Here is a 10,307-nt window from a genome sequence, read left to right as displayed (position 1 = left end):
CGCGGCCCCTGAGGCGGCGGCCGTCGGTGCGGGCGGGCTCCGTCGTCAGAGGGCGTCCTGAGGTGTGTTTCTGCCTCCTTGCAGGGTGTCTTTTATGAATAATCAAAAGCAGCAGAAGCCAACGCTATCAGGCCAGCGTTTTAAAACAAGAAAAAGAGGTAAGCTGGCTGCGAGGTGCATATTGCTAGTGCCTCTGTGTGTTGCCTATATGTGCTGGAAACACCCACTGAAACGTGGTGGTGTGCTGCGCCATACAAGAAAATGAACAAACTAATGCCTTTATATTCTTTCCATAAATCTTTTAAGCTAGGCTACACTGAACACAGTTTTTGCACTAACTGTTGACGCACTTGAATGTTCTTTATACCAAAAAAAAAAAAAAAAAAGTCTAGTAGTAGATATGTAACTGCATTTACTGTGATGATCTTGGCCTAGAAAACAGCGTTTCCACATCTGTACAGAATGTGGTTAGTCTGAAAGCAGAAGTATCTAGTACTGTGGCGTCACAGGACTCCCGTGGGCATGTTGGAGAGAATACATGCATCTAAAGAGCATTTAACCTAGCAGGGATTTCAGTGTTAACTGCTGAGTAAGAGCTGCATTGTCACTTTAATGCTCTAAGATTAGCTGTTTTTAAAAGAAAACTACTGTGAGCTCTGAGATATACAAGTGTATCTGCACAGTTACTGTTATAAGAAGAGTTAATGACTGAAGAGATGTGATGAGTAATTTAGTGGGTTTTCTTTAAGTTAAAGGGGAAATGCGGACAGTTCTTATTACTTGTCTAATACTGCCTTACTAGAATGCTAGTAGTGTTTCTACTCAAACTGACTGTTAAGGATGCTGTACATACTGAAACAGTAGTAAGTTAGTGCAGAAGTACGCATTGACTCACAAAACCTGTTTTGACATCAAAGTAAAAATACCTTGAGAAACTATTGAACTGAGAGTTGGATTTAGTCTGTCCTGCAGATGCTTGGTTTTTGAGGTGGTGGCGGGCTGGTTGGGTGTGTGTTTTGGTTTTTGGTTTGTTTGTTTTTTCTTTTGGAAGTATTTAACTGTAGGTTAGCTTCTAAGCAATTCTGTGGTCACAGTCAGCTTCATAGGTCTGTCCTGGAAAATAACTGATCCAGTATTTCCAGGCTTCTATGCAACTGTTATGCACATGTTAAAACTTCCATTGAACATAAGGACATTAACATGCCTCTTATAAAGGGCTTATACAGAGGTTAACAAAATGGCTAAGCTGTTATAGACAGCTCCTTACCTAAGTTTTACAGTTGAGTTCCATTTTCTTTGGAAGTTTCTTCTGAGGGTTTACRTAATCCAAGAACAAATTTGGACAAAGTTGAAGACCCTTTCTTTCTAGGGCTTTATTTTAATTGTATGGGTGGGTTTGTCACATTTTAACTATGCCCTACATATAGTGAAAACAAGGCCATAATCAACTGATTTATCTCAAATACAAAAAAGCATGTGTCTTGTTTTTAAAAATGCAGGAATGCTAAATAGATCTGCAGTTATACTCTATCATTTCATGTTTATTTAAAACCAAAAACTTGGCTCAGATTTCCACATCTACTGAAGGCATTTGAGAAAAGCAATTATTTCAGACTCTCTTAACCCCAAAGAAGAGGAGAGGGGTGGTCTTTGTAGCCAAAAAGCATGTACTGACAGTTGGCTCAAACATGATGACAATATGCAATGTTGCAGTCAGAATATTTCATCCAAAACAGAAAGAGGCCTAAATGGTTAAAATGGAACTTGGGTAAGTGGGTCAAATGTACAAAGTTGCAAGGGTGCATATTTGGAATTACCATCCAGCAGGTAGATAAACCTCCATTTTGAAAGTTTGTGGTCTACCATGGAAGCAGGGTATAAGAATTGAACTTTGAAGTCAGCTAAGCTTTCTGAGATCTAACTAACGATCATCACAAATGATTGCTCTTCTAAGTGAAAGAACTCTAAGTGTTTACAGGTAACGAAGGAATGTTTTAGCTTATGATTGTCTTTTCCCCCTTGACTGAAGGGAAGAGGTAAAAGCAGTAAAACATCTTACTAATGTGATATAGCAGTGATTTCCTAGCAGGGAGAATGGCTGCAAGGGAAAAGTAATTGATTGAAAATGTTCGTGTGGAGCCTATACTTAAGAGAAGCTAATTGTCTGGAGCAAAGAAATAACTGTCTCATTGATCAAAGAGTTTCCTGTAATGGCTGTTGAAATTCATTTTAGGCTACACTGTTAGGTTGCTGTTTGTACTAGTAATACCAGTTTTGGTGGTAAACTGGAATGATCTCAGTTCTGTTTAGCTTCGGATTTGCCACTGTGTAGATTTTTTTTTTTTTTTGATTAAAACAACAAACTTGATATGTTTAAAAAAAAACCAAACAACTGTATGTGACAACTTCAGTTTAACAAATGCTTTGTTTTTACAGATGAAAAAGAGAGGTTTGAGCCTACTCAGTTCCAGGACTGTATTATTCAAGGTTTAAGCGAAACTGGCACTGACTTGGAAGCAGTAGCAAAGTTTCTTGATGCCTCTGGAGCAAAACTTGACTATCGCCGCTATGCAGAAACGCTCTTTGATATCCTGGTGGCCGGTGGAATGCTGGGTAAGTCCTCTTTGCTGGGGCTGCTGTTGACCTTTATTCAGTTGACTTTACTACAAAAGTTCACTGTTTCTTTTGCTGTAAAAACTCTACTAAAGAGCTTGCCGAGTATGTGGAACAAGGTGTAAGTCATCTGTGCCAAACTCTGTCTAGCTTAGGGAGTAACTAAGCAATCAAATTATGTTACTGTGAAAATAATCTATATACTATATTATACTTTTGCGTGGGTTGGTCTACATTCTTCAAAGCTTAGACGGTCACTTGTACAGACTTGGCTTAAAGAAAAACATATTGGAAACTTTTTATTTATTTATTTACCACAAGCGGAACCTGACTCTGTAGTGTGTGTGGTCTGTTAATACTACTAGTGATGAGAAACAAAACGTTTTGTTGTGATGCCTTGCCTGGTCACAAGGTCAGCTGAGGTGTCATGAAGGATTCTGACATGATCCCGTGCTTTGCACACCATATCCTCTTAGTTTGGAAAGTAACATTGCTTTTGGAAGACTCTGATGTGCTTTTAGTCTTGGAAAAGCTATTACGAATTGTTTGTCCTAGCAATAGTGAGGGAATAGGCCCTAGCAGGTGTCGGGGTGAGAAATGAGATTGTGGCCAAGTCAGCAGATAGTATATGGAACTGAGGAAGTGAAATGTGATGACTAGAGGCCTTGTATGCTCATAAGCATGTCTGTATGTAAAGAGAAAGAGTGGAAGGGATCTTGACCAACCAGGTGAGAAGTAGATAAAACTGCATGAGGTTGAAATGTGACAAGCAAGCTGTGGTACCTCTAGATTTAGACTCCACATTTCCTATCTGACTGACTAGCATCTGGTGAAAAGGAGTTCAAATGGGAGGGACCCTTTTAAAATAAAGTGTCCTATTCACTATGTGTACGTTGTCTGCCTACACCAGAAAAGGCCTGTTTGTTATGCAGTAGTTGGGGGTGGGGTGGGGGGGAAGAGAATAAAGACTTAAATGAGAAATTTGGCAGCTGCAGAAGGTTTTTTTTTCTGTAATGCAGCAGAAATAGAATTCAAGTGACCTAAATGTTTAGGAGAAAGAGAGGAGGTATCTGATTCTGGGCCACAGCCAGACTGGATGGCAGTTCTGCAGTGGGTGTGCATGGTTTGGGAGGAGATGTCTCTGGCACATTCAGGTGGTCTTCACACTGATACTGTGGAAACATCAGGCAACTTGCAGGAACAAACGATGAAGAAAAAGGCATTCAGAATGGTTTAATTTCATTAAGTGTGCCTGTTCATCTAAAAGCTGTATATTGGAACAGTGTCAGGTAGGCTGAAGCTACTGTCATGTTCCTTTTGGTAAGARGTGCTTTTGCTGATGTTATGACAGCTGGCAATGTGAGTAAATATAACTTGCCTGCCACACAGAGCATCGCAGTTAGAAATTCTTACTATTAAAAATTGTAACAATCTCTTTGTTTGGGTTTAAGAGTTTTAACCAGTGCACACAGGTGCCTTCTAGGAACAAAGGTGAGGCAGAAGGGAAAACTGCATTGCTGATGGGCACTGCTGATCATCTTAGTAAATTAAAGTTCCCTCTCAGAAATGCAGCAGTGCTTTTGAGAAAGAACTGATGGTGATGTAGAAGTCCTTTACTCAACTCCCTCTTCATAACAAGTAGCCAAGTAATGAGCTTTGATCTTTGACTGGACAAGGCCAAAATAAAAACTGGCATCCTTTTGCCTTGCCGTATCTTAATATTCTTACCACTAGTGTTTATCTCTGTTTTTAAGTTTTCTTCTGACTAACATGTAACAAAAAATCTCCCTTGTGTGTAGATGGCATAGAAATCAGTAATGAGGTGCCCTGACGTACCATAATTTGTGACCTGAATTCACCCTAGTTAATGAAGTGGCCTTGGTAGTGATCAAATGCCTGTATTAAAGGGAAGAGGAGTAGTGAAGAAGCAGTATCTGCTTCATTGTTAAATACCTCAAGTAACCTTTCAAGACTAAAGCCTCAAGTTTATCTCCAAGATGCTGAATTTTGAACATGCATGTCTACATGTTTCATCTCCTGGTTTGATTTGCTCTTACTTAAAAAGCAGTATTATTACAGTGGACACTAAAAAGACCACTGATAGGATAAAGCAGCTTTAGGGTTTTCCTTTAAGGGAAGAGGAGCTTGTATGGTTATGTTAACTTATCTGGATATAAGCATGTTGCCAATCCATTTAGCCGTAGGGAGTCAAAATGTTTATATGTTCATATCTAAACTACTGATTTAAAATTTAGCACACCTGCAGCAGTGAAGTAGAAATGCAGATGTCTCTTCAGTGATTTAGTCATTCCTTCCTTTTATTGTGAAAGGACAACACATCTTGTGTGTTTGGATGTTGGAATTCTTACTGTGGAGACAACTCCGTCTTCTTGTTGGAGAGTAATACCACTAATACTGAAACCCTTCTTTAGCCCCAGGTGGTACCCTGGCAGATGACATGATGCGCACAGATGTTTGTGTATTTGCAGCACAGGAAGACCTAGAAACCATGCAAGCATTTGCTCAGGTTAGTTCTGAAACAGGTACAGTTGAACTTCTGTTTAGTGGTCAGGAATGAAATGTTTGTGTAGTTGGATGTTTAGGTAAAATACCAATTTATGGCACGGCTTTGAGATGCCTCCTAGAAGATGGCTTTGGGTGTGGTAGAATGGTATTATGCTAAGCTAAAAGAGCTCTAAAAGAGTTCAAACTAACTTCGCTGAACTTGATTTAAGTAATTTGGAACAAAAATAATACACTTGATCTCTTTCCAGGTTTTTAACAAGCTCATCAGGCGTTACAAGTACCTAGAGAAAGGCTTTGAAGATGAAGTCAAAAAGGTATGAAGTAGGCTTATCTTTCTGCTGATAAAAACCTTCAAATTCTACCAGTTAATCACTATACAGAAGAGATATGGTGTTCAATAGATTATTCAAATAGGGCAGAAAATCTTTTAAATTTCTTCATAGAAGAACTATTCTGTATGACTAGTGGAAAAGACTACCAATGTACTAGTGCTGCTGCTGATTGAATAGTTCGTTTGAAACAAAAGCAAGTATCTAGTGTGGAGACAGTAGTCAAAGTAACTGATTTTTGTGAAAGATGGTTGTTTTATGGCAATTTTTACTTCCTCTTGTAGCTGCTGCTGTTCCTGAAAGGTTTCTCAGAGTCTGAGCGGAACAAACTGGCCATGTTGACGGGTATCCTGCTAGCCAATGGGACACTTAATGCATCAGTTCTCAACAGTCTTTATAATGAGAACTTGGTTAAAGAAGGTAACTACAGCCCAATTGCCTTTTTAGGGAAAGGATGATCAGGGACAGAACCTGAAGCTTTACCATGATACATTGCTGGAGATGGCAGATAAAAGTTGTGATGATGATGCATTCCTGCAGCTCGCTAGCTTTATGTGGCAAGAGGCTTACTTTAGGATTAGCAAAGATAATTGTGCTTGTTAGCAACCTGGATTGTCTTGCTTAGACTTTGGGAAAATAGTATTTCAGGAAGCTTGTGTGTAGGACCTCTCTGCATGACACTTGGGGCTCCAGTTGCCAGTGTTGCCAAGTGAGGCAGTGGTGAGGTTTCAGTGTAGATGGGACCTTTCAGGGTGGAGAAGGTGGTTCATGTCACTGGGCTCCTTGCCAGATTGCAGCAAGGAGATGTGAGTTTAAGTATGGGGAAGCCTTCCTGATGCCAAGTGACGAGAAAGGTCCAACATGCAGTACTTCAGAGCATGCTAAGGACACCTTGGTGCAGCTGCTCCTGCTTTGGGAAGGGGATGCCAAACTAGGTGCCTTATGCTTCCCTTTGTATGGAATTTCAATAATAATATTACTATTCTTGTTGCACAGGTGTTTCTGCAGCTTTTGCAGTCAAGCTGTTCAAATCATGGATAAATGAGAAAGATATTAATGCAGTGGCTGTCAGTCTTCGTAAAGTAAACATGGATAACAGGCTGATGGTGAGTAGCATTGAAATTACCAATTTGATTCTTACGCCAGATTGGTAAATAGCATTTACCAGCAAGTACTCAGCGCACATTTCTATTGTAAAAGAGTTGCTGTAAACTTTGCTTTCAGGAACTCTTCCCAGCCAACAAACAAAGTGTTGAACACTTCTCCAAGTACTTCACTGAAGCAGGACTAAAAGAACTCTCCGAGTATGTTCGGAACCAACAAAGCATAGGCGCTCGGAAGGAGCTGCAGAAGGAACTTCAGGAGCAGATGTCACGGGGAGATCCATTTAAGGATGTAAGTATTTGTTTATAGAAAAGCTGTGCGGTACTTCTTTTTTAGGAATTTAGCTCAAATTATCTGAAATACAGTAGCATTTAATCTTCCACTAGGAATTAAAAGGACCAGTGTGTGTTAGTATTAGCTTCATAGGCTTTCCTTAGTGTCCTGAATCCTGCTGCATGGCCAAGGAGTCTGTTCATGGTTCTGAAGGCTTCTGGGTTGCCTTAAACTTTCAGAAGTTGAGTATTGCATGACTCAAGAAGCATTATTTCTGTGTAGCTTGACTTCTGTCTTTAATGAGTCTTTGGAACAGAAGTTTAATTTAGTTTAGTGTAATGCAGCCTACATGCTGACTTTTTTTTTTCTCTCCTTCCTCTGACTGGCAGATAATCTTGTATGTGAAGGAGGAGATGAAGAAAAACAACATCTCAGAACAGACTGTGATAGCCATAATCTGGTCAAGTGTAATGAGCACTGTGGAATGGAACAAAAAAGAGGAGCTGGTAGCAGAGCAAGCCATTAAGCACTTGAAGGTATCGTAACTAAGCGTATGGGCTCTGGCATCTATTGGGTAGGGCTTGTGCCTTCCCCATGTCTCTAAACTTCCTTTTTAATGAGCTCAAACACACAAAAGCCCTAATGTGGACACACAGCATAAAGGAATTCTTTGCCTTGTACAGGCATGCTGTAGTGGTCTTAAATGCTGTAGTACTATAGTCCTCATTACCGAGGCAAAGTATGACTTGTCTGCGGAAACACTCCTGTGAAAAATTGCTTCCCTGGGATGTGGGTTGTAACTCTAAGCAAGTGGCTGGTACAAACTGTATGAAGCCAGTCTAGTCAGGCAGTAAATATGAAGTGGGGTGTGTGTGTGTGTGCCAAGTTGCCATTCCTGTTACAGCAATACAGCCCTCTACTTGCTGCCTTTACTACCCAAGGTCAGTCAGAGCTGACTCTTCTACTGAAGATTCAGGAGTACTGTTATGACAACATCCACTTCATGAAGGCCTTCCAGAAAATAGTGGTGCTCTTCTATAAAGGTAACTCCCTCTGTGTGGGGTTTTGTTTTGTTTTTAAGCCTGGATTGCAGAATGCTGAACTCTGGATAAGACCTTTAGGGAAGATGATAGTGCTACAATAGTATTAGCGTTTTGGTGCTCCACCTCTGTAAACTGAGGGTAGAAAATTCTTCAGCTAGGTATATGCAGCTGTCCTTGGAGTGCTGCTTGTACCAGGGGCATAGGGAAGGGCTTTTCTCTGGGCAAGAATGCTGTCTACTAGATTTCAAGAATTGTGGCAGCGCAAAGCTAAATTTCAATTTAAGATTCTTCATCCTTTTATATTAAGAAGAGATGTGTGATGGTATATTCTTCCTAGTTCCCTCTCTGAACATGGTCTGTCAATAGCTAGAGACTGACACCCAGCGTGGTGTTTGGGACACTTTAGGCTGTCTGAAATCTCTCTTAAGTTGTTGCTCTAAACATGCTTGTGCATCTGTAGATACACAAGAACATAAGAAAATGTGTTGTTAAATTGAAGATTATATTGTACTTGTAATTTGTAAATTGTGGTAACACTTCTTGCTATGTACTTCTGGCTCTGAAGAATTTATATCTGTGCTTAGTAGTGAGTGTGTCATTTCAGATGGCTATGAAGTAGTTAGGACTTTATTATTAGAAGCAAATGCACATCTCCTAGGTGYGGTGCTCAGAAAACCTACAACAAAAGCTGAAACACATGAGTCTCAGGATTTAAAAATAGGAGCTACTCCTAGCACAGTTGTGTAATCAAACACAAGGTGCAAGTATATATTAGTTAAAAAAAATCCTTGGGGAAGAAGCAAAGGCTGACAGTCAGGGGTGGTTTTAATAGCTGGTATTCAGTTGATTGCTGAATTAACATTACTTTTACACATCTCAATCAGCTGAAGTTCTGAGTGAAGAACCCATCCTGAAGTGGTATAAAGATGCACATCTTGCAAAAGGAAAGAGTGTTTTTCTGGAGCAAATGAAAAAATTTGTTGAATGGCTCAAGAATGCTGAAGAAGGTAAGGGAATGCTTCCAGGCTAAGGCTTAAACACTGTGCTGGGGGTAGGTCTGGCCCATCGATGATCTCTGACCTGTTGATAATGTCCATTTCTTTCAGAGTCCGAGTCTGATGCTGAAGAGGGTGACTGACCTGTGAAATTCTGTCCTCAGTAAAGCAAACAGGAGCTGTAGATAAGTGTCATGTCTCATGTGTCCTTCTGATTCTTACATCCTACCTCCCTATATCAAGCATGATATAAGGGCTCTCATGGCAAATTTATTTTAACTGTTTTCTATAGTTACAGAAATACTGGGTTTAGTTTTTAAAACCATGTTTTAAGTAGCTTACAGGAGCTATAGATTTGATTCTAATCTACATTAGTCCTTTCAGTTATTCTACCTCCTGTATTTTCTACTGTAATGATGTAATTTAAGGCCTTCCGCAATGAAATCCATTTTACCTGTTGGGTTTTCTATCTACATTTGAGTAGCAGACATGCTTTGGTAAATGAGATTTATGGCAGTTCTGTTTGCAAATTAAACTGTAAAAGTCTCCAAAGTGAAGAGGCCATGGCTTGTGTGGTAACTTAGTGTGACACTTTAATCCCATACTGCTTGCTCCAAGTAACCCCATTCATAGATGTGGTTGTCCATCCCCCASAGACTGTATCTGTCATCTCTTGACCACACTTCCAGCATAAAGTAATCCTCTATTGTAATGCAGCTGACCCCTCGAGGGAGGCTAGTTCAGTGTCCTACCAGACAGAACCTGTTGCGGTGGTAGTGAACGCCTGTAACCATGGTGGGGTATGAAGAGCAGCATTCTCTTGAGCCTGCTGGCTGTCACAGCAGGGGGCCCATTGTCCTGAGGGGCAGCATGGCTTTAACTGGGCTGCGAGGCCTTTGCACAGCAGGGATCAGTACTGCTGGAGTCTTGGTCTGTCAGCGGCTCTGCTGCTTCCTACAGCCCTGGCCTATGCTGTCAGCAGTGCGGGGGCACCTTGGTCAAAGGTTTCCTTTGGTGTTTTGTTAAGTGCATGGCTGCTGGAAGGTAAGAAAGATGGACAAAACTCTACATCCACAAGAAGCTGAGAAATAAGATTACTTTATGCTGGCAGTTGGTATGTTAAATTATCTACTCAACAAAATTTTGTCCGAATTCTTAATGGAAATTCTCAGGACAGCTCCTGATTAAAGAAAGATTTAGGGAGGTCTAGGTCAACACTGTTGTGAGCTAACGATGAGCATTAACTAACTGCAACACTCATGACCAGTACCCTTCTGAAATGGAAAAACCTTGGTGATCACGATGCAATCTATTCAATACTACGGTGATCTTCCTTCCTTTGTAATTTTTTTTTTTTAAACAAATAAAAGGCCATCCTTACACTTAATGCCTAGGGGTTGTCTCTCTTCTTCCAATTTCAAGTT

The 10,307-nt window shown here is 40.4% G+C and overlaps 1 protein-coding gene across 3 annotated transcripts in view; it reads left to right on the top strand.

Annotated features, from left to right (window-relative positions):
• BZW1 (basic leucine zipper and W2 domains 1) overlaps nucleotides 1-10,270 on the top strand; it is a 10,802-nt gene extending 532 nt beyond the window's left edge. Inside the window, exons 2-12 of one of the 3 annotated variants that reach the window (XR_003257158.1) lie at nucleotides 85-158; nucleotides 2,437-2,613; nucleotides 5,046-5,140; nucleotides 5,388-5,453; nucleotides 5,753-5,888; nucleotides 6,465-6,574; nucleotides 6,693-6,863; nucleotides 7,235-7,381; nucleotides 7,787-7,888; nucleotides 8,773-8,895; nucleotides 8,995-10,270. Coding sequence is in view for 2 of the 3 variants with exons in the window: in XM_026088416.1 (XP_025944201.1) it covers nucleotides 95-158; nucleotides 2,437-2,613; nucleotides 5,046-5,140; nucleotides 5,388-5,453; nucleotides 5,753-5,888; nucleotides 6,465-6,574; nucleotides 6,693-6,863; nucleotides 7,235-7,381; nucleotides 7,750-7,888; nucleotides 8,773-8,895; nucleotides 8,995-9,026 (1,260 nt within the window). In the remaining variant the exon portion in view is untranslated. Of the gene's footprint in view, nucleotides 1-84; nucleotides 159-2,436; nucleotides 2,614-4,591; nucleotides 4,598-5,045; nucleotides 5,141-5,387; nucleotides 5,454-5,752; nucleotides 5,889-6,464; nucleotides 6,575-6,692; nucleotides 6,864-7,234; nucleotides 7,382-7,749; nucleotides 7,889-8,772; nucleotides 8,896-8,994 lie in introns of those variants that run through there. The other 2 variants (XM_026088416.1, XM_026088430.1) reach the window with 2 other exon arrangements.
• The last annotated feature ends 37 nt before the right edge of the window (nucleotides 10,271-10,307 follow it).

The sequence above is a fragment of the Apteryx rowi genome, unplaced genomic scaffold (assembly GCF_003343035.1).
Source record: "Apteryx rowi isolate R43461 unplaced genomic scaffold, aptRow1 scaffold_12, whole genome shotgun sequence".
Classification (NCBI taxonomy): Eukaryota; Metazoa; Chordata; class Aves; order Apterygiformes; family Apterygidae; genus Apteryx; species Apteryx rowi.
The sequence above is the reverse complement of the archived record's forward strand: the minus strand, read 5'-3'. Positions and strand labels throughout refer to the sequence as shown.